This window comes from Dendrobates tinctorius, unplaced genomic scaffold, assembly GCF_039654945.1.
Source record: "Dendrobates tinctorius isolate UK_male_01 unplaced genomic scaffold, ASM3965494v1 ptg000151l, whole genome shotgun sequence".
In the NCBI taxonomy this organism is placed as follows: Eukaryota; Metazoa; Chordata; class Amphibia; order Anura; family Dendrobatidae; genus Dendrobates; species Dendrobates tinctorius.
In genome coordinates this window covers 5444793-5469623 of record NW_027361818.1, presented here as the reverse complement: position 1 = coordinate 5469623, position 24831 = coordinate 5444793, and the positions used below count along the sequence as shown (strand labels likewise).

The following is a 24831-nucleotide window of genomic DNA, read 5'->3' as shown; positions in this document are numbered from 1 at the left end:
TGTGTTCAGCCAGCCCTGTCTGGGACCGGGCTGAATCCCCATTTTGTCTCTGATCAGTTGATCTCTTTTGCTCTGTCTTCAGAATATACCTGAGTGCTGATATAGGGAATTGAAGTCAAGCGACTTCAGGGCTTTTTTCTATCAGACGTGTTGGACATTTTGGCAGGGTTTTTTGCATGATTGCAGACAGCAGCTTTTCTTTCCTGTCCTTTCTAGTTAGTGAGGGCCCCATCATTTGCTCAGCCTATCTTTCTATCTGTGTTTGTGTTTTCATCTTGTTTCACCGATAATACATGTTGGGGGCTGTCTATTGCTTTGGGGTCTGCTCTGGGGCAGTTTAGATTTTCCCTTTCTTTCTTTAGGCTTATGTAGTTCTCCGGCCATGACGAGGCATCTAGGACCACCGTAGGCACACTCCACGGCTACTGCTAGTTGTTGTGGATCGGATCAGGGGTCTGCAATATGCTAGTTACCAACCTCTCCAGTTTTCTGGGCTTAGCTTGCTTTTTGTTTTTTCCTCCTCGGTGACTCATTCATAACAGAATCACCAGCCATACCGCAGATTCTAGGGTACTCAAAAGTAGGAGAGAATTGTAAAAAAAAAAAGTGTCAGAATTTTTTTTTTTTTATGTATGTATATTTTCTTCTCTTTTTCTCTGGGGCCATAGGAGGATTCTTTTTTTTTTCTCCTTGATGGAGATTAAGCAATTGTCTGATCGTGTGGAACAGCTCGCTGCTGAAGTGCGGGGAATTTCCGCCTATCTCACTCATTCACATGCTGTTGAACCGAGGATCACTGCTCCAGATGTGTTTTTTGGGGATCGGTCTAAATTTTAGAATTTTAAGAATAATTGCAAATTATTTCTTGCCTTGAAGCCTAACTCATCGGGGAGCTCTGCGCAGCAGGTTAAGACTGTCATCTCCTTGCTGCACGGCGATCCCCAGGATTGGGCGTTTTCTTTGTCACCTGAAGATCCTGTTTTGACTAATGTGGATGCATTTTTTCAAGCCTTGGGGTTGTTATATGATGAACCTAATGCTATTGATCAAGCTGAGAGAGCCCTATTGGCAGTGAATCAGGATCCTGCAGAGTTATACTGTCAAAAATTCTGAAAGTGGGCGGTCCTTACTACATGGAAAGGTTTGTCTGAAACTTTAAAAGATACTATGGTGGGATTTCCTGTTCCCTCTGGTCTTGACGATTCGATGTCATTAGCCATTCAAGTTGATCGGCGTTTACGTGAACGCAAGACTACACAGGAGGCACTGCCACCTTTTGAACAAATGTCTGAACCTATGCAATGTGATAGAGTTTTGTCTAGGGTGCAACATCAGGAGTTTAGAAGGCGTAATAAGCTGTGTTTTTTCTGTGGAGATGCCTCTCATGTTATTTCTGTCTGCCCTAAACGAGAGAAACGTTTTGCACACACATTTGCTGTGGGTGGTGTACAACCTAAGTTTCTTTTGGCAATTACTCTGATCTGCTCCTTATCCACATTTTCCGCGAAGGCTTTTATGGATTCAGGAGCGGCCTTGAATCTGATGGACTTGGATTTTGCTAAACGTTGTGGTTTTCCTATGACTCCTCTGCGGACGCCTATTCCTTTGAGGGGTATTGATGCTACTCCTTTGGCAAAGAATAAACCTCAGTTTTGGACCCAGGTGATAATGCGGGTCGCCCCAGACCACCAAGAAAATTGCAGATTTTTGGTGTTGCATAATTTACATGATACCATTGTTCTGGGTTTTCCCTGGTTGCAAATCCATAATCCGGTTTTGGATTGGAAATCTGTGTCTGTGGTGAGTTGGGGTTGTCAGTGTGTTCTTAGGGACGCTCCTGTTTTCTCCACCTCTCAGTCGCATAATGTTCCTGACTATTTGGCTGATTTTTATGATGTATTTAGTGAGAGCAAGTCTGCGTCTTTGCCTCCTCATAGGAGTTATGACTGTGCAACTGAGTTGAGACCTGTGTGCAAATTTCCCAAGGGTCGACTTTTCAATTTATCTGTACCCGAACACGAGGCAATGCGATCTTATATTAAGGAGTCGTTGGAGAAGGATCATATTGGACCATCCTCTTCGCCCTTAGGTGCTGGGGTTTTTTTTCGTGGCCAAGGAAGATGATTCATTAAGGCCTTGTATTGACTATCGTTCCCTCAACAAAATTACGGTTAAATATCAGTATCCGTTACCCCTGATTTCTGATTTATTCTCGAGAGTTAAAGGTGCTTGCTGGTTTACTAAGCTTGACCTCAGGGGGGCGTATAATCTTATTCGCATCAAGCATGGGGATGAATGGAAGACGGCGTTTAATATTCCTGAGCGACAGTTTGAGTACCTGGTGATGCCTTTTGGGCTCACTAATGCCCCTTCTGTCTTCCAATTCTTCATGAATGATATTTTCCGGGACTTTGTGGATACGTTTTTGATCATCTATCCGGATGATATTTTGATCTTTTCCAGGGATTGGGATTCTCATGTGGAACATGTTCGGACTGTGTTCCGGATTTTGAGGGAGAATTCCTTGTATGTTAAGGGATCGAAGTGCCTTTTTGGTGTACAGAGGATTTCATTTTTGGGATTTATTTTGTCTCCGTCAACTATTGAAATGAACCCGGCCAATGTACAGGCCATTTATGATTGGGTTCAACCCACTTCTTTGAAGGCTCTCCAGAAGTTTTTGGGTTTTGCTAATTTTTATCGTAAATTTATAGCTAATTTTTCTGTTATTGCTAAACCACTGACTGATTTAACTAAGAAGGGTGCTGATGTGCTGATTTGGTCTTCAGAGGCTGTTTCAGCCTTTCTGGAGTTGAAGCGGAGGTTCACTTCTGCTCCGGTTTTGCGGCAACCTGATGTCTCACTTCCTTTTCAGGTGAAGGTAGACGCTTCAGAGATTGGTGCAGGAGCTGTTTTGTCCCAAAAAGATCCAGTGACGTCTAAAATGAATCCCTGTGCCTTCTTTTCCCGAAAGTTCTCCCCATCTGAACGCAACTATGATGTGGGGAATTGGGAATTGTTAGCCATGAAATGGGCATTTGAGGAGTGGAGACATTGGTTGGAGGGAGCTAGACATCAAGTTGTGGTCTTCACTGACCACAAGAATTTGATTTACCTTGAGTCGGCCAAACGCTTGAATCCTAGACAGGCTAGGTGGGCCTTGTTTTTTACGCGTTTTGATTTTGTGGTCTCCTTTCTTCCAGGCACGAAGAATGTTAAGGCAGAAGCCCTTTCTAGGAGTTTCTTTGCTGATTCTCCTATTGTGACCAAGCCTACTACCATCCTAGGTGAGGGGGTAGTTCTTACTGCCATCTCGCCCGATTTGAGACGTGCTCTGGAAGAATTCCAGGAGGACAAACCTGAGCGTTGTCCTAGAGGAAAATTGTATGTTCCTGACCAGTGGAGGAAGAGAGTGATGTCTGAAGTTTATTGCTCCGCATTGGCTGGTCATCCAGGTATTTGTGGTACCAGAGATTTGGTGAGTCGGTCTTTTTGGTGGCCTGCCTTATCTCGTGATGTCAGGAATTTTGTGCAGTCCTGTGGGACTTGTTCCTGGTCTAAACCCTGTTCTCGCTCTAGTGGGTTGTTGATGCCCTTGCCGGTGCCTATGAGGCCATGGACCCATATTTCAATGGATTTTATTTCTGATCTTCCTGTCTCTCAGAGAATGACTGTTATATGTGTGATTTGTGATAGATTCTCTAAGATGGTCCATCTTGTACCACTCCCAAAGTTGCCATCCTCCTCAGAGTTGGTACCCTTGTTTTTACAACAGGTGGTTCGGTTGCATGGGATTCCTAAGAACATTGTATCGGACAGAGGAGTTCAGTTTGTTTCCAGATTCTGGAAAGCCTTTTGTTGTTGCTAGTTGTTGTGGATAGGATCAGGGGTCTGCAATCCGCTAGTTACCAACCTCTCCGGTTTTCTGGGCTTAACTTGCTTTTTGTTTTTTCCTCCTCGGTGACTCATTCATAACACTTCACTCCATGACACTGACACTGCCACTAGTTTCTACAATGCCACTCTTGCATCAGCCATCGACTCGTTTGCCCCTGTCATGCATAGCACCGCTAAAAAGCTTTGACAAGCATCCAGAATTTGAGAATGGCGCTGGAAGAAAACACATTCGCAAGATGACTTCACTGCACTCAAACAAGCAACACTCACATTCAAATCTGCCCTCACCTCTGCTAAACAGGCCTACTTTACATCCCTTGTATTTTCCTTATCCCATAACCCCAAACAATTGTTCAATACTTTTAACTCCCTCCTCCACCCATCACTGCCCCCTCCGACTTCCCTTACCTCTGCCGAGGACTTTGCCGCATACTTCAAAAACAAGATAGACCAAACACGGCAAGTCATTATTGCTCAACCATCACAACCCCTTTGCATGCCAGAGCAATGCCCAAACCCCATAACCTCCCTACCTAACATCACTGAACGGGAGATTGCTCATCTTCTCTCCAAATCGCACCTCACCACTTGTGCACTTGACCCTATCCCATCCCACCTCCTCCCCAACATCACCACCACTCTTATCCAATCTCTAACCAACCTCTTCAACCTATCACTAACTTCCGGTACCTTCCCTTTTGCTTTCAAGCATGCGACAATCACGCCTATCCTTAAAAAGCCAACCCTCGACCCAACAGCCATGTCCAGCTATTGCCCAATATTGCTGCTCCCATTCTCTTCTAAACAGCATGTCCACGCTGAACTTTCCTCCCACCTCTCATCTAACTTGCTCTTTGACAATTTACAATCTGTTTTCCATCCCCATCATTCCACTGAGACTGCCCTGACCAAAATTACTAACGAACTACTTACAGCCAATGCTAATGGACAATACTCTATACTCCTCCTTCTAGACCTGTCCTCTGCTTTCGACAAAGTTGACCACTGCCTCCTACTACAGATCCTCTCCTCCTTTGGCATCCAAGACCTCGCCCTATCCTGGATCTCCTCATACCTTTCCAACCACACATTCAGCGTCTCCCACTCCAACACTACCTCCTCATCCCACCCTCTCTCTGTTGGAGTCCCCCAAGGCTCTGTTCTAGGACCCCTACTCCTCTCAATCTATACACTTGGCCGGGAGCAACTCATAAAGTCCCATGGATTCCAGTATCACCTCTATGCCGATGATACTCAGATCTACCTCTCTGGCCCAGATGTCACCTCTCTGCTGTCCAGAATCCCGGAGTGTCTATCAGCCATATCCTCCTTGTTCTCCTCTCGCTTCCTCAAACTCAATGTCAACAAATCTGAACTGATCATCTTTGCCCCATCTCACAGATCTTCCTTACCCGACCTATCTATAACAATTGACGACTGTGATGTATGCTGTGATAACAAAATAGGTTACGTCCGAGAGTGGACCCTCTGGATCGCGGCACTGGAGCTCCCAGGGGTGAGCGCGCCAGGTGGTGCCGACTAGTGTTGAGCATTCCGATACCGCAAGTATCGGGTATCGGCCGATACTTGCTGTATCGGAATTCCGATACCGACTTCCGATATTTTTTCAATATCGGAATTCGGCATCGGAATCGGAAGTTCAGTTGATTGACGGCCTGACGTCATCATGATGCGCGGTGTGTGCGCATCATGATGCGCCGTCATTTCGGGCCTTCCGGGGGTCTCTGCCGGCCTGCCGGGGGGCTGTGCCGGCCTGCCGGGGGGCTGTGTGGACTGCCCGGGGTCTGTACCGGCCTGCCGGGGGGCTGTGCACCCTGTGGGGGTCTGTACCGGCCTGCCGGGGGGCTGTGCCGGCCTGCCGGGGGGCTGTGCTGATGTCCGGGGGTCTGTGCAAGCATCGTCCGATGGGACTACAAGTCCCATCGGGCGATGCCTGCTACCATGACAGTGATTGACACATTAGCCAATGATGGGACAGTAGTAGTCCCATCATCCGGCTAATGTGTTAAATGTTAAAAAAAAAAAAAAAAAAAAAAAAATACTACATACATACTACATGCATGCTACATACATACTACATGCATGCTACATACATACTACATATATACTACATACATACTACATACATGCTACATACATACTGCATGCTACATACATACTACATACATACTACATGCATGCTACATACATACTACATATATACTACATACATACTACATACATGCTACATATATACTACATGCTACATACATACTACATATATACTACATACATGCTGCATGCTACATACATACTACATACATACTACATACATGCTACATACATACTACATGCTACATACATACTACATATATACTACATACATGCTGCATGCTACATACATACTACATACATACTACATGCATGCTACATACATACTACATGCATGCTACATACATACTACATGCATGCTACATGCATGCTACATACATACTACATGCTACATACATACCACATATATACTACATACATACAATACATTCATACAATACATACATAGACATACAGTACATATAACATAGAGTAACATACTTACCAATACTTGTCACATTGTTCCCCGAAGCCATTGTCTTTTCCGGGATAAATATTAACATAACAAACCACAAAAATACTCACCCACGATCCGAAGCAGTCCACGAGTGTGTCCCACGACGATCTTGGGTAGAGAACTGCAGCATCAGATGATGCTGCCGTTCTCTACGGGCTGCAGGAATCCAATGACGGAAGGTAGGTATCCTTCCGCACTGTATTCCTCCGCCACTTAAAAAAAAAAAAGTCCCTAGTCTCACTTTATGCCATTGCTGTGTGGGAATTTCCCACACAGCAATGGCATAAAGTGAGACTAGGGACTTTTTTTTTTTTAAGTGGCGGAGGAATACAGTGCGGAAGGATACCTACCTTCCGTCATTGGATTCCTGCAGCCCGTAGAGAACGGCAGCATCATCTGATGCTGCAGTTCTCTACCCAAGATCGTCGTGGGACACACTCGTGGACTGCTTCGGATCGTGGGTGAGTATTTTTGTGGTTTGTTATGTTAATATTTATCCCGGAAAAGACAATGGCTTCGGGGAACAATGTGACAAGTATTGGTAAGTATGTTACTCTATGTTATATGTACTGTATGTCTATGTATGTATTGTATGAATGTATTGTATGTATGTAGTATATATGTGGTATGTATGTAGCATGTAGTATGTATGTAGCATGCATGTAGTATGTATGTAGCATGCATGTAGTATATATGTAGTATGTATGTAGCATGTAGTATGTAGCATGCATGTAGTATATATGTAGTATGTATGTAGCATGTAGTATGTATGTAGCATGCATGTAGTATATATGTAGTATGTATGTAGCATGTAGTATGTATGTAGCATGCATGTAGTATATATGTAGTATGTATGTAGCATGTAGTATGTATGTAGCATGTAGTATGTATGTAGCATGCATGTAGTATATATGTGGTATGTATGTAGCATGCATGTAGGATGCATGTAGTATGTATGTAGTATGTATGTAGTATATATGTAGTATGTATGTAGCATGTATGTAGTATGTATGTAGTATGTATGTAGTATATATGTAGTATGTATGTAGCATGTATGTAGTATGTATGTAGCATGCATGTAGCATGCAGTATGTATGTAGCATGCATGTAGTATATATGTAGTATGTATGTAGCATTTAGTATGTAGCATGCATGTAGTATATATGTAGTATGTAGCATGTAGTATGTATGTAGCATGCATGTAGTATATATGTGTTATGTATGTAGCATGTAGCATGCATGTAGTATGTATGTAGTATATATGTGGTATGTATGTAGCATGCAGTATGTATGTAGCATGCATGTAGTATATACACTCACTGGCCACTTTATTAGGTACACCATGCTAGTAAGGGGTTGGACCCCCTTTTGCCTTCAGAACTGCCTCAATTCTTCGTGGCAGAGATTCAACAAGGTGCTGGAAGCATTCCTCAGAGATTTTGGACCATATTGACATGATGGCATCACACAGTTGGCGCAGATTTGTCGGCTGCACATCCCTGATGCGAATCTCCCGTTCCACCACATCCCAAAGATGCTCTATTGGATTGAGATCTGGTGACTGAGGAGGCCATTTGAGTACAGTAAACTCATTGTCATGTTCAAGAAACCAATCTGAGATGATTCGAGCTTTATGACATGGCGCATTATCCTGCTGAAAGTAGCCATCAGATGTTGGGTACATTGTGGTCATAAAGGGATGGACATGGTCAGCAACAATACTCAGGTAGGCTGTGGCGTTGCAACGATGCTCAATTGGTACCAAGGGGCCCAAAGAGTGCCCAGAAAAAATTCCCCACACCATGACACCACCACCACCAGCCTGAACCGTTGATACAAGGCAGGATGGATCCATGCTTTCATGTTGTTTACGCCAAATTCTGACCCTACCATCCGAATGTCGCAGCAGAAATCGAGACTCATCAGACCAGGCAACGTTTTTCCAATCTTCTACTGTCCAATTTCGATGAGCTTGTGCAAATTGTAGCCTCAGTTTCCTGTTCTTAGCTGAGAGGAGTGGTACCCAGTGTGGTATTCTGCTGCTGTAGCCCATCTGCCTCAAAGTTCGACGCACTGTGCGTTCAGAGATGCTCTTCTGCCTACCTTGGTTGTAACGGGTGGCAATTTGAGTCACTGTTGCCTTTCTATCAGCTCGAACCAGTCTGCCCATTCTCCTCTGACCTCTGGCATCAACATGGCATTTCCGGCCACAGAACTGCCGCTCACTGGATTTTTTTTCTTTTTCGGACCATTCTCTGTAAACCCTAGAGATGGTTGTGCGTGAAAATCCCAGTAGATCAGCAGTTTCTGAAATTCTCAGACCAGCCCTTCTGGCACCAACAATCATGCCACGTTCAAAGGCACTCAAATCACCTTTCTTCCCCATACTGATGCTCGGTTTGAACTGCAGGAGATTGTCTTGACCATGTCTACATGCCTAAATGCACTGAGTTGCCGCCATGTGATTGGCTGATTAGAAATTAAGTCTTAACACACAGTTGGACAGGTGTACCTAATAAAGTGGCCAGTGAGTGTATGTAGTATGTATGTTGCATGTAGTATTTATGTAGTATGAATGTAGCATGTATGTAGTATGTAGTATGAATGTAGCATGTATGTAGTATGCATGTTGTATGTATGTAGCATGTAATTTTTTTTTTTTTTTTTACATTTAACACATTAGCCGGATGATGGGACTACTACTGTCCCATCATTGGCTAATGTGTCAATCACTGTCATGGTAGCAGGCATCGCCCGATGGGACTTGTAGTCCCATCGGACGATGCCTGCACAGACCCCCGGAGCCTGCACAGACCACCGGCAGGCCGGCACAGCCCCCCGGCAGGCCGGCACAGCCCCCCGGCAGGCCGGCACAGCCCCCCGGCAGGCCGGCACAGCCCCCCGGAGCCTGCACAGACCACCGGCAGGCCGGCACAGACCACCGGAGCCTGCACAGACCCCCTGGCAGGCCGGCACAGCCCCCCGAAAGGCCCGTACAGACCCCAGAGAGGCTGTACAAGGGCAGGAAAGGGTTTTTCTTATTCCGATACCGGAAGTCCCATAGACTTGAATGGGACTTCCGGTATCGGAATCGGCGATACCGATACTTTTTTTAAAGATCGGCCGATACCATCCGATACGATACTTTGAAGTATCGGACGGTATCGCTCAACTCTAGTGCCGACCCCTATACAGGGGCCATTAGGGGCAGACCCTCAGAAGACAGATACCGCGACTGCTAGAACCAAGAGGGGCGGCTCGAAGGACTGAGTGGAGGGTGCCGGACTGAGAACTGGAGTATAGGACTGGGCACTGGAGTACAGGATGGAGACACGGAGTGCAGGACGGAGACACGAAGCACAGGACTGGGCAGTGGAGTGTAGGACTGGGCACTGGAGCACAGGATGGAGGCACGGAGTACAGGACGGAGGCACGGAGTACAGGACGGAGGCACGGAGTACAGGAGGGAGACACGGAGTACAGGACTGGGCAGAGGAGTGTAGGGAGTGAGAAGGGCGAAACCCCTAAACACCCAGGCCAGGATACCGCACGGAAGTCCACATGATAATCAGGCGTCTCCACCATGTTGGAGACGCCTGATATACCCTGCAGAAGTCGGCTGATTGGGCGCTCAGACCGCTGGGCGGCGCTGCAGGGTTAAAGGATCTGCAGAGCGCGCACCCGCGGCCTAAGGTGCCCGCAGGAAGCCGGCACACGCTGGACGGAGGAGAAGGAAGAGGAGGCGGGCACTGAGCGGCGCGGCGAGCGCAGGTAAGTAAAGGCGGCGGCGGGCCCCGCTGTTGCTGGGACGGCAGCGGCTACCGCCGCTGACGTGACAGTACCCCCCCTTTACGTCTCCCCTTCTTGAGGTTAGACAAAAACCTCTTTAAAAGACGAGGAGCATTAATATTCTCTTTAGGCTCCCAGGACCTCTCCTCGGGACCAAAACCCTTCCAATCTACGAGGTAGAGGGTACGTGTCATGTCGGACGCTGTTCACACCACAGCATCCGGCAGGCAGAGGTAGTTCCACCTCCAGCCACTATAGCCTCAGTGGCGCCGGCCTGATCTTCAGGCTCTCGGGGGTTAATCCTGCTGGAGACCAGGTTGGATGGTTAGTCACGCCCACGGTCTTTAAATAGTCATGCTGGCCTATGGGCGTCGCCGATTATAGCTTGTGTTTCATACCAAGTGGTTCCGGTCTGGAGTGGAGGTGTTCAAGAGAGAGAGATTCATATCTGGTGTCGTATGATCCATCGTTATCCTTTCTCCTTCCCATATTTGTGTTTAGTTGTGCCCTGTTCACATTACTGTTTATTCCTGTGTGTGTGCGGCGCAGTGCAGTTTAAGTTCTCCCTGTCTGTCATTATTTGTGTGGGAGCTTTGGTGGTGACTTCTCACTGGGTGGAGGGTGGAGGGTTAAGTGCAGGGCTGAGCAGGAGATAAGGAAAGGTCGGAGGCTCAGGCATTTGCACCTTCAGCAAAAACCCTGGGTTGAGGGTCAGACAGGGTTTCCCCTAGTAAAGGGACACCACAGGGGCCCCGGGTCTTTCAGCCTTAGTTGAACTTAGCCCCCGTGACATTATAATCGGCCCACATTTTTCAGGAGTCCATGGATCCATTAGATTCCATAACCCGCCAGTTGGCGGCGCTGTCCATACAGGTCTCCGAGTTGAATGGGGCAGTTCAGCAGCATGGCCTGGTAGTAGCAAAGGTGCAAACGGCATCTGCAGGTATCGGTGCAGAGCCGAAGTTTCCGCTGCCAGAACGATTTTCAGGCGATCGCAGCAAATTTGTCGTATTTCGGGAGGCCTGCAAATTATACTTCCGCATGCGGCCAATATCCTCAGGTAATGAGGCCCAGCGAGTAGGGCTGGTGTTGTCATTACTGAGTGGTGACCCCCAAGCATGGGCATTTTCCTTACCACCTGACTCTGCTACATTTCATTCGGTCGATAATGTTTTTTCTGCCCTCGGGCTCATTTACGATGACCCTGACCGACTGGCTCTAGCGGAATCTAAAATCCGCGCCCTCCGCCAGGGGGAGCGCTTGGCAGAAGACTATTGTTCGGAATTTCGCCGCTGGGCTGTAGACACACAGTGGAATGACCCAGCACTGCGGAGCCAGTTTATTCATGGGGTATCAGGGAGGGTGAAACAAGCCCTCCTGATGTATGAGACTCCGGCATCATTGGAGTCTGCCATGAGTTTGGTGATACGTATTGATCGCCGTTTTCGTCAGGGGGCACAGGAGACGCTACCTCTGGGGGAAAACAGAGGTGCAGGTGTGGTTGAAGTAGATGAGTCCCCTGAACCTATGCAGATTGCTGGCGTGGCACAGGTTCGGCCTCGCGCTCCGGGAGTCCGGAAGTCCGGAGCATGTTTCTACTGTGGTAAAGGTGGTCATTATGTTAACGTTTGCCCGGTACTACCTAAGAGGGTCACACCGGCGGAAAACTGTTAAGCTCAGAGGGTATGGAGGAGACCCAACTGAGCGTATGCATATCCTCCATGATGGTATCTCAATGTATGCTCCCTGCCAAGGTTATTGTCGCCGGCAGAGAGCTACCTATATCAGTGTTTGTGGATAGCGGTTCCGCCACCAATCTCATAGATGAGGAGTTTGCACACACCGCCGGGTTTAAGATTGAAAAACTTCCTCACCCCATACAGGTGGTGACCATTAATGCTGTTCCCCTCCCTCAAGGGGAGATTACTGAGTTTGTGGCAGAGGTGAAACTCCACATTGGGGTCCTACATTCTGAGTCGGTTACATGTAGGGTCCTCCGTAATCTCCCAGCTCAAATGGTCCTGGGTTTTCCATGGCTGTCCAGGCACAACCCGGTAATTGATTGGAAAACTCAGGACATAGTACAATGGAGTGGTTTCTGCCAAGACAATTGCTTGGCCACATGTGTGTCCGCCGTGACGCCCAGCCTGCCGGAGGCTTTGCAGGATTTCGCGGATGTTTTCTCTGAGAAGGGTTGCTCAGAACTGCCTCCACATAGAGCCTATGACTGTGCTATTAGGCTAAAACCCGGGGCCAAATTACCTAAGGCCAGGATGTTTAATATTTCTGGTCCTGAGAGACAAGCTCTGAAAGACTACATCGCGGAGAGTCTGAGCAAAGGTCACATCCGGCCTTCGTCCTCGCCTGTAGCCGCGGGGTTTTTCTTCATTAAGAAGAAAGATGGGGGGTTACGCCCGTGTCTGGATTTCCGAGAGTTAAACCAGATTACTATCCGTGATCCCTACCCAATGCCGTTGATCCCGGATTTGTTCAACCAGGTAGCGGGGGCAAAATGGTTTTCCAAGCTGGACCTCAGGGGGGCGTATAACCTCATAAGGGTCCGTCAGGGGGATGAGTGGAAGACGGCGTTTAACACTCCTGAGGGTCATTTTGAGAGTCTGGTTATGCCGTTTGGGTTGACCACCGCGCCTGCCGTTTTCCAACATTTTATTAATGATGTCTTTGCTCATGTCCTGGGGAGATTTGTGATTGTATACCTGGATGATATCCTCATTTATTCTAGCGATCGGGACACTCATTTGCAGCATGTTAGGCAGGTGTTACAGTTGCTCCGGGAGAACCAGCTCTATGCTAAGCTGGAAAAATGTTTATTTTTTGTCCAGGAGTTGCCCTTTTTGGGATATATTGTGTCCGCAGCTGGTTTTAAAATGGACACCGCTAAGGTGCAAGCGGTGTTGCAATGGGAGAGGCCGGAGAGTCTGAAAGCACTCCAGCGGTTCCTGGGGTTTGCGAATTATTATAGGAAATTTATAAAACACTTTTCGACTGTCGCCAAACCGCTCACGGACATGACAAAAAAGGGTGCCGATCTGGCGAACTGGCCTGAGGTGGCTATACGTGCATTTGAGCGTCTGAAGAATAGTTTTGCTTCAGCCCCCATTCTGGTGCAACCAGACGTGTCTAAACCTTTTGTGGTAGAGGTTGATGCGTCGGAGGTGGGAGTGGGGGCAGTACTGTCTCAAGGCTCGTCCTTGAGCGAGATGCATCCATGCGCCTACTTCTCCAAGAAGTTGTCGCCGGCCGAACGGAATTATGATATCGGCAACAGGGAGTTGTTGGCCATCAAACTGGCTTTTGAGGAATGGCGACACTTCTTGGAGGGGGCGGCTCACCAGGTCACAGTTATCACCGACCATAAGAATCTGCTCTACCTGGAGTCGGCCAAGCGTCTGTCTCCTAGGCAGGCTCGCTGGGCATTGTTTTTTACTCGTTTCAATTTTCTTGTGACGTACCGTCCCGGGGCTAAAAACACCAAGGCGGATGCTTTGTCTAGGTGTTTTCCGGGGGGAGAACCTCGGGAAGAGCCGGTACCCATCCTCCAGAAAGGGGTAGTGGTCTCGGCTCTCACGACTGAGGTAGAGGCGGAGATTGCCGAGGCCCAAGAGGAGGTACCACCAGGACTTCCCGCCAACAAATCATTTGTACCCCTGCATCTTCGGCCTAAGGTGTTGAAGGAACACCACGATTCGGTACTGGCTGGTCACCCAGGGGTGAAGGGCACCTTAGAGCTGGTATCGCGTCGTTTCTGGTGGCCCAAAATCCGGCAGGACGTGGTCTCGTACGTGGCAGCTTGCATCACGTGCGCTAGGGCTAAGTCACCCCGAACCCGTCCTGCTGGCACGCTACAGCCTCTGGGGGTACCCAATAGGCCATGGACAGAAATCTCCATGGATTTTATCACTGACTTGCCAGCCTCGGCAGGGAACACGGTCATCCTGGTGGTGGTTGACCGTTTTTCAAAGATGGCGCATTTTGTGGCGTTGTCCTCTTTGCCCAATGCTAAGACGTTGGCTCAGGTATTTGTGAAGGAGGTGGTCAGACTCCACGGAATACCGTCTGACATAGTATCTGATAGGGGTACGCAATTTGTGGCGAGGTTTTGGAAAGCTTTTTGCTCAAGGTTGGGGATCAAGTTGTCACATTCATCGGCGTTTCATCCACAGTCTAATGGACAAACTGAGCGCATGAACCAAAATCTTGAACAGTATTTACGATGCTTTGTGTCCGACAACCAGGAGGAGTGGTCTACTTTCCTTCCTCTGGCCGAATTCGCATTAAATAATCACCGCCAAGAGTCATCAGGAGAGTCTCCATTCTTTTGTGTGTACGGTCAACATCCTCAGTTTTGTACCTTACGTCAGGGTGACTCCGGGGGTGTCCCGGAGGAGGATCAGCTAGGAGCCCAATTGTCATCAGTCTGGAGGCGGGTGAAACAGCGTTTGTTGAGCATGAGTGCCAGGTACAAACGGGTGGCTGACAGTAGACGCGTGCCAGGTCCGGACCTGTGTGTGGGTGAATGGGTGTGGTTAGCTACGAAGAACATAAAACTCAAAATCCCTTCTTTAAAACTGGGTCCAAGGTTTATTGGGCCTTTTAGGATTTCTGCCATCATTAACCCAGTGGCTTATCGGTTGGAACTTCCCGCAGTGTACAAGATACACAACGTGTTTCACAGGGCTTTATTGAAAAAGGTGGTAGGCTCTGTGGACACAACGCCGATGCCACCTCCAGTCATGGTGGATGGCGAGTTAGAGTTCGAGGTCGCCAAGGTAGTGGACTCTCGAGTAGTACGCCGTACTCTTCAGTATTTGGTGCACTGGCGGGGGTATGGTCCAGAGGAGAGGTCTTGGGTTCCAGCCTCAGACATACATGCGGATCGGCTGGTCAGTTCTTTTCACCGTCGTCATCCGGACAAGCCGGGTCCTATGAGTCTTGAGGGCCCTGGGGTCCCTCGTAGAAGACGGGGTACTGTCATGTCGGACGCTGTTCACACCACAGCATCCGGCAGGCAGAGGTAGTTCCACCTCCAGCCACTATAGCCTCAGTGGCGCCGGCCTGATCTTCAGGCTCTCGGGGGTTAATCCTGCTGGAGACCAGGTTGGATGGTTAGTCACGCCCACGGTCTTTAAATAGTCATGCTGGCCTATGGGCGTCGCCGATTATAGCTTGTGTTTCATACCAAGTGGTTCCGGTCTGGAGTGGAGGTGTTCAAGAGAGAGAGATTCATATCTGGTGTCGTATGATCCGTCGTTATCCTTTCTCCTTCCCATATTTGTGTTTAGTTGTGCCCTGTTCACATTACTGTTTATTCCTGTGTGTGTGCGGCGCAGTGCAGTTTAAGTTCTCCCTGTCTGTCATTATTTGTGTGGGAGCTTTGGTGGTGACTTCTCACTGGGTGGAGGGTGGAGGGTTAAGTGCAGGGCTGAGCAGGAGATAAGGAAAGGTCGGAGGCTCAGGCATTTGCACCTTCAGCAAAAACCCTGGGTTGAGGGTCAGACAGGGTTTCCCCTAGTAAAGGGACACCACAGGGGCCCCGGGTCTTTCAGCCTTAGTTGAACTTAGCCCCCGTGACAGTACGCCCCCGAACTTTTTTCACAGCAAGAATCTCTTTCACCTCAAAGACATCATCAGCCCCTACTGGCTGAGGAGAAGAAGGGGGAACTGAGCAGTACCGATTCAGCACTACAGGTTTAAGGAGCGAGACATGGAAGGCGTCAGGGACCTGAAACGAAGCCGGCAACTTCAATTTATAAGCCACGTTATTAATGCGTCCCAAGACCTGGAACGGGCCGATGTACCGAGGACCCAGTTTGTAAGAAGGCAACTTCAAACGGATATACTTAGTTGACAGCCAAACTTTGTCGCCAGGTTGGTAAGGTGGAAGGTCCCTGCGCCTCTTATCTGCATGTCTTTTAATCCGGATACTGGATCTTTCAAGAGCTTCTCTGGTCTCCTTCCAGACTTGAGAAAATTCGGTGGCGAGGGCATCTGCTGCAGGAACACCAGAATTCGTAGGGAGAGGTAGTGGAACACCAGGTTTCTGGCCGGAAACCACGAAGAACGGCGTTTTGGTGGTGGACTCACTGGGGTGGTTGTTGTGGGCAAACTCTGCCCACGGCAGAAGAGACACCCAGTTGTCTTGATGGGCATTCTAGAAGTGACGCAGGTAGGCTGTTAATACCTGATTGATTCGCTCAACTTGCCCATTGGACTGAGGGTGATAAGCAGAGGAGAAGTCCAGAGATATACCCATGAGCTTGCTGAGTGCCCTCCAGAAACGGGAGGTAAATTGGACTCCGCGATCGGAGACAATTCGCTGAGGGAGTCCGTGAAGCCTAAAGATCTGGTGTATAAAGACCTTGGCCAGCTCAGATGCCGTGGGTAATCCGGGCAGAGGGATGAAATGGGCCATTTTGGAGAACCGATCGACCACTACTAAGATGGTAGTACATCCGGAAGAACGTGGAAGATCGGTGATGAAATCCATACCAATTTGTCGCCAAGGGGCTTCAGGAGGAGGCAAAGGGTGGAGCAGGCCGGACGGCAGACTTCTAGGTACCTTGTTCAGAGCACAAGCCGTACAGGAGGCTATAAAATCAGTTACATCTTGGCGAAGGGATGGCCACCAGTAGTAGCGCGAAAGTAGGCTGAGGGTTTTCTTGACCCCGACGTGACCCGCAACCTTGGAAGAATGCCCCCAACCCAGGACCTCAGACCTCTTATTCTGTGGAACGAAGGTCTTGCCTGGCGGAATGGGAGAAAGCGTCACGGGCGCCACGGTGACAATTTTGGCAGGCTCAATGATGTGAGATGAACCTTCCTCAACCTCAGGTGATTGTAGGGACCTGGACAGAGCATCTGCCTTGATGTTTCTGTCCCCGGTCGAAAATGGAGTTTGAAGTCAAACCGGGAGAAATATAGCGACCACCTGGCTTGCCTGGAGTTGAGCCTTTGCGCGGACTGAAGATATGCCAAATTCATGTGATCAGTGAAGATTATGAATGGATGAACTGCCCCTTCCAAAAGATACCGCCACTCCTCCAGGGCCATCTTAATGGCCAGTAATTCCCGGTCCCCAATGGCATAATTGTATTCTGCGGGAGAGAACGACCTAGAGAAGAATCCACACGGTACCATTTGACCAGAAGTCGTCCGCTGAGAAAGCACCGCTCCCGCACCAGTAGAAGAGGCATCCACTTCTAGGATGAAGGGCCTATTGACCAACGGTCGATGTAGAATCGGGGCGGTAGCAAAGGACTGCTTCAAAGCAAGAAAGGCCTCTTCAGCCTCTGGAGTCCAGGCATTTGGTTTGGTCCCCTTCCTGGTCAGAGCAGAGATGGGCTTGGTTACCGAGGAGACGAAGGGAACGAACTGTCTGTAATAGTTCGCAAAACCCAGGAACCGCTGGATCGCTTTTACTCCAACCGGACGTGGCCACTTGAGCACGTCAGCCAACTTTTCAGGATCCATCATTATTCCAGAGTCCGTGATGATATACCCTAGGAAAGGCAACGAGGACTGCTCGAACAGGCACTTTTCTAGTTTGGCGTAGAGTCTGTTCTCCCATAGACGTTGCAGAACCAGCCGAACACTTTTTCTGTGAGTGGATAAGTCGGGGGAAAAGATGAGTATGTCATCTAAGTATACCACGACAGAAGAGTAGAGTTGGTCTTGGAAGATCTCATTAACGAACTCCTGAAAAACCGCTGGGGCATTGCAGAGACCAAAGGGCATAACCAAATACTCTTAATGGCCGTCCCGAGTATTGAAGGCCATCTTCCATTCATCCCCGGAGCGGATTCGGATCAAGTTATAGGCTCCCCGTAGATCCAATTTGGTGAAGATCCGGGCCCCTCTCAAGCGGTCAAAGAGTTCTGGGATCAGCGGCAGGGGATACCTATTCTTGACTGTGATACTGTTCAGGCCCCGGTAGTCAATACATGGCCGAAGGGATCCGTCTTTCTTTCGGACGAAAAAGAATCCTGCTCCAGCAGGAGAAGATGGCTTCTGAATAAAACCCCGAGCCAAATTCTCTTGGACATATTCAGACATGGCCGCGGTTTCTGCCGGCGACAGGGGATAAATTCTTCCCCTGGGAGGGATTGCTCCTGGCAACAGCTCAATAGGGCAGTCATAGGCACGATGCGGCGGTAGAATCTCAGCCTCCTTCTTACTGAAGACGTCGGCAAACGAGTGGTAAGCCGTAGGAAGCCCAGGAAGATCGATAGGAGCTTGCTGCGGACTGGGGCGAGATACCGGCAACAGACAGCGTTTATGGCAGAAGTGTCCCCAATGGAGGATCTCCCCGGAATGCCAGTCTAGAACGGGCTCGTGAAGACGAAGCCACGGTAAGCCGAGGAGCACGGCATGAGACAAACTGGGCAAAACATAAAAGGCGATTTTTTTCTCGGTGAAGAGCTCCAACTTGTATCTCCACCTCAAGAGTGACCATGGTGATAGGTTCAGGTAGCGGTTTGCCATCCACGGAAGCGATGGAGCGCGGACTCTCTAACGTCACAACCGGAATTCGCAGCTGGTCCACTTCCTTGAGCCGGATGAAGTAACCAGCCGCACCCGAGTCCACATACATCTCCACAGATCTGCGCTCCCAACCTGAAACAATTAAAGCCGAAATAGTAAGGGGTAGAGAGGAATCGGTGTCACCTAGGGAGGCCTCTCTTACCTGGCCTAGGTGGAGGCGTTTCCCGGCCGCACTGGGCACGTGCGCACAAAATGGTTAGCCCCGCCACAATAAAGGCAAAGGCCCTGTGTCCTTCTCTCCCTGCGTTCCTGCTCTGACAACCTCACACAGTCTACTTGCATGGGCTCAGGAGTGGAATTACTGGAAGACGCTGGGGAGCGGGGAATGGGCGCCTGGTATAACCGAAAAGATCTCTTCTCCCTAACTGACTCCCGGGAACGTTCCTGGAACCGTAAATCAATACGGGTAGCTAGGGATATGAGATCCTCCAGAGTGGTAGGGGTGTCCCGGCCAGCCAGCTCATCCTTTATTTTACCCGAGAGTCCCCTTCAAAAGGCCCCAACCAAACCCTTGTTATTCCACCCCAGTTCAGAGGCCAGGGTTCCGGAAGCGGATAGCATATTGACCGACGGTGAGGGAGCCTTGGCGAAGATTGAAAAGAGCCTCCGTGGTGGAGGCCACACGACCAGGCTCATCAAATACCCTGCGGAAAGTATCCAGGAAGTTGTGGATGCTAGATACCACCGGGTCATCTCTCTCCCAGAGGGGATTTACCCAGGCTAAGGCCTCTCCCTCTAAATGGGACACAATGAAAGCTACCTTGGCCCAATCCGAGGGGTATTGCTGAGGCAGGAGCTCGAAGTGCAAACGGCACTGGTTCAAAAACCCCCGACACAACTTGGGGTCACCGCTAAACCTGGGAGGTTTCCCCAAGCGTGGTGGAGGATGGGATAGGGGATCCCGAGGTAGGGCAGAAGCGGCAGCAGAGGACTGTAGCGATTGGAGTCGGTCGTCCACGGACGCCATGTAGCTAAGAATGTGGGATTGGGCGTCACGCTGCTGCGCGAGCTCCTGCTGGAGTCCTGCTAGCAACGGGGCGTTCCCCGGGTCGGTGGTTTGTAAGGTGGAAAGGCGGGTGTCCATGGACTTCATAAGAGACATTATTCTAGTCTGATTTTCACACAAAAAGAGCAATTCTTTTTGGGTGGCCGCTGAGGCGCTAGCAGGGTCCATGGCCTGATTATGCTGTGACGTATGCTGTGATAACAAAATAGGTTACGTCCGAGAGTGGACCCTCTGGATCGCGGCACTGGAGCTCCCAGGGGTGAGCGCGCCAGGTGGTGCCGACCCTTATACAGGGGCCGTTAGGGGCAGACCCTCAGAAGACAGATACCGCGACTGCTAGAACCAAGATGGGCGGCTCGAAGGACTGAGTGGAGGGTGCCGGACTGAGAACTGGAGTATAGGACTGGGCACTGGAGTACAGGATGGAGACACGGAGTGCGTGACGGAGACACGAAGCACAGGACTGGGCAGTGGAGTGTAGGACTGGGCACTGGAGCACAGGACGGAGGCACGGAGTACAGGACGGAGGCACGGAGTACAGGAGGGAGACACGGAGTACAAGACTGGGCAGAGGAGCATATTTCTGTGAAGCACTCTAAGGGCGGATGCCCCATTCTCAACCTGTACCTTGTAGACCGGACTGTCAGCATACACTCGCTCGATGACTTTGTAAGGCTGTACTTCCTATCTCTCGCTTAGTTTACCCTTGGGGCATTTCTCTCTGACTAATACTCGGTCCCCAGGCCGGAGCGGTATATCTTGAATCGGTTTACGACTCGTATGCTTTTTGAAGCTGCTGACTCACCAACCACCATATTGTTTGCAGTCGTTTCCAATGTTCTTTTACCCATGAAGTGATGTTTCACTCCATCAGCTCCTCTGGCTGTTCCAACTTCAATTCAATGATCTCTCATCCAGCACTTTCAAACAGCAGCAGATAGGCGGTGTAACCCGTGGTGGAATGGACCCGATTGTTATAGGTCCAGACCAACTCTGGCACGAAATCTGGCCAGCATGCCTTCTTGTCCTCTTCGAATGTCCTCAGCATTTGAAGTAAGGTTCGGTTGAAGCGTTCCCATGCTCCATTGCCTTGAGGATGGTAAGGGGTGGTCCGTGACCGCTCGATGCCATACAAACGATACAGTTGTTCCATCACCTTGCCTAGGAAACATGCACCTTGGTCAGAGTGGATGCGCTTTGGGCACCCATACACTCAGATGAAGTCTTTACAGATGGCCCACGCTGCCAACTCGGCAGTCTGATCTCTAGCCGGGGTTACTACCGCGAACATGGAGAAATGGTCAGTCATCACCAAACAGTACTGTGACCCCTGGGCTGAGTGTCCCACAAGGAGATAGTCGATCATCAAGAGTCAAGACTTCTAGCGGTTCCTTAGTATGTGTGGTCTGGATGGGTGCCCTTTGTTCAGTACTCTATATGAGGTCGCATACCCGACATTGCCGGCAAACCTCTTCTACCATGGACTCCATCCGGGGGCAGTGCACGTGCCGCTGTAACCACTGGTAAGTCTTTGTGGACCTGAAGTGGGCTCCAAATTCGTGGGCATCTTTAGCCACTTCTTGGGCCATTCCTCCTGTGATGACCACCTGTCACCTTACTTCAGTATCTTTCGGCTGTTGCCTCTTGTGATATAGCACCAATTCTTGCACCTCCAGCCTATCCCACTGGTGTAAGACACTCTTCATCTCAGCGTCCAGACTATCTCTCTCCTGTCTGCCTGGCTTCTGCTTCTGCACTACCCAGCATTTCATCTGTCTCAGCCCTCCGTCTTCATCTTGAACATTTCCCCACTCTTCATTGGTTCTCCCCAGACATTGGGTAGTGCGCAGGCCTCCCGACTTGACTGGACAGCAACCACTGGGGTCTTGAACTTATGGAAGTCTGGGGTTTCTTCCCCTTCGACTTGTTCATCGAGATCCCCCACTGGAGTTTCCACTGTCACTCATGACAGGCCATCGACATTTGCATTTTCAGTAGCAGAGCGATATCGGATGGTAAAGTCAAACTGGGCCGGGCGAGCCACCCACTGTTGTTCTAGGGCCCCCAATTTAGCATTCTCAAGGTGGGCCAGGGGATTATTGTCCATTTGAACTTGAATCTTGGTCCCTGCCAGGAAGCCCGCAAACTTCTCTGTCATGGCCCACACGAGGGCCAGGAGCTCTAACCGGAAAGAGCTGTAATTATCGGGGTTTCTTTCACTGTCTCTCAGGGACCTACTGGCATACCCGATGACTCTCATGTCCATCCTGTATTTGGGAAAGTACTTCACCCAGTCCATGAAGGCTACCCTCTGTGTACAACAAGAACAGTTGATCGAAATCTGCATAGGCCAAAATCGAGGCTGAAGTAAGAGCATTCTTTATAACATGGAAGGTCTCATCTTGCCTCTGGTCCCAGGGGATGAACTCTCGTGGTCCCCCTCAGCAGTTCATTCAGAGAACCTGCCACCTTTGCGAAATCTTTGACAAATTGTCGGTAGTACCTGGCGAGTCCAAGGAAGGCCTGGAGTTCCTGCACTGTTCGAGGAACTGGCCACTTCTGAATAGCAGCTACTTTTTCTGGTGAAGGCAGAACTCCGTCTTGTGACACTATGTAGCCCAGGTACTCGATCGCTCTTTTGAAGAGGTGGCACTTCTTTGGCCTCACCTTCAGGTTATGAGCCCGCAGTCTTCTGAGTACCTGTCCAAGCCAGGCAAGATGGTCTTCGAATGAGGCAGCGAACACTATGATGTCATCCAGGTAAATCAGGGTAGCCTCAAAGTTTAAGTCTCCCAAACACTTTCCATCAGCTGTTGAAACATGCCCGGAGCATTGGAGAGCCTGAAGGGCATCCAGTTAAACTCGAACAATCCCATAGGGAAGATGAAGGCAGTTTTTTCCTTGTCTTTCTCTGCCACGGCCACTTGCCAGTATCCACTTCCTAGGTCCAAGGTGGAGAAGCACTTGACTTTCCCCAACGCAGTCAAGGATTCCTCAATGCGGGTAATGGATACGAGTCTCACACAGTGCAGGCTGTTATGAATGGGTCACCGAGGAGGAGAGCGCAATAGGATAGGCCACCAGAACACCAGAGAGGTTGGTCACTCAGCTGATTGCAGACCCCTGATCTTAGCAACACAACTAGCAATAGCCGTGGAGCATTCCTACACTGCCCTAGACGCTTCGTCACAGCCGGAGGACTAACTAAGCCTAAAGACAGAAAGGTGAAATCTAAACTGCCCTGGAGCAAAACCCCAAAGGAATAGACAGCCCACAAACATATATTGTCGGAGAGACAAGATGAAGCACAAACACAGACAGAAAATAGACTGAGCAAATGATGGGGCCCACACTGACTAGATAGGACAGGACAGAAAAGGCACTGTCTGCAATCACGCAAAAACCCTAAAAATTCCAACATGTCTGATGTACAAAAATACTGAGGTTTGCACAACTTCGCCCCCACAATATCAGCACTCAGGTGTGAACTGGCAGCTAGCAACAGGCTAATACAGCAGGGGACTGAGCAAACAAACACAAAATACAAAAATACAGGACACAAGCCAGCAGCCCCAGGGGGAGCAAGCTGACCCCTGACAGCAAGGCAAAATCAGATGCAAAGGATTTAGCAAATGACACTTAGCTGAGAAATGCAGGATCAGGCAGTAAACAGATATCCTCAATAAGCACAGAAAGGAGTATCACCGGCAGTCACTGAGAGAAGCCTGCTCGCTTATGTACTCCCAGTCACCACCTCCAATCCTCCAATCATCCTCTGCAGCCGTTGGATTAACATCATATTGACCAGCTCCACTAACAGCAGCATCCACCAGAGGGAGCCCTGCCTCAAAAGTCAGAATAAGAGAGTTCACAACAGTATCCCCCCTTGAGGAGGGTTCACCAAACCCTCATCCACACCACCAGGCCGATCAGGATGGGCCAGGTGAAAAGCACAAACCAATCTCTCGGCATGAATATCGGAAACAGAAACCCAAGAATTATCCTCCTGGCCATAACCGTTCCACTTGACCAAGTACTGGAGTCTCCGTCTAGCCAGACGAGAGTCCAATATTTTCTCTACCTCATATTCCAAATTACCCTCAACTAATACAGGGTCAGGGGGCTCCGCCATGGGTACTACTGGCTCCACAAACCTTTTCAACAAAGATTTGTGATAAACATTATGAATATTGAACGTACCTGGAAGAGCCAAACGGAAAGTAACAGGGATAAGGATTTCCAAAATCTTACAAGGTCCAATGAACCTTGGCTTGAATTTTGGAGACGCAACCTTCATCGGAATGTTTTTTGAGGACAACTAAACCATATCACGCACTTTGAACCGGGGACCAAAGGTCCTATGCCATTGGGCCTTTTCCTGAGAGTGGGACAACTTGTCCACTACTTGGTCCCAAATCTGCTGCATTCTGTCTACCACAGAATCCACACTTGGGCAAACAGAAGCCTCCACCTGCCCTGAACAAAATCGAGGATGAAAACCAAAATGACAGAAAAACGGAGACATCAAAGTGGCAGAACTAGCTCTATTGTTTAGAGCAAATTCGGCCAAGGGCAAAAATGAGTCCCAGTCATCCTGATCAGCAGATATGAAATATCTCAAATAGGATTCCAAAGTCTGGTTTGTTCTCTCAGTTTGTCCATTGGTCTGAGGATGAAACGCAGAGGAGAAAGATAACTGAATTCCCAGTTTAGAACAAAAGGCCCTCCAAAATCTGGAAACAAACTCGACTCCTCTGTCTGACACAATGTTCTCAGGAATCCTGTGCAAACGAACCACCTTTTGTAAAAACAGGGGCACCAACTCAGAAGAAGATAGCAACTTCGGGAGTGGTACAAGATGGACCATCTTGGAAAATCTATCACAAATCACCCAGATAACAGTCATTCTCTGAAAGACAGGGAGATCAGAAAAAAAATCCATTGCAATATGAGTCCATGGCCTGCTGGG

At 49.2% G+C, this 24831-nt stretch overlaps 1 protein-coding gene across 1 annotated transcript in view; it reads right to left on the bottom strand.

Moving 5' to 3' along the window:
* Positions 1–21451, bottom strand: part of LOC141049885 (vomeronasal type-2 receptor 26-like) — a 62764-nt gene extending 41313 nt beyond the window's left edge. The window contains exon 1 of the mRNA XM_073546725.1: positions 21332–21451. Coding sequence (XP_073402826.1) covers positions 21332–21451 — 120 coding nt within the window. The remainder of the gene's footprint in view (positions 1–21331) is intronic.
* Between the last annotated feature and the right edge of the window lie 3380 nt (positions 21452–24831).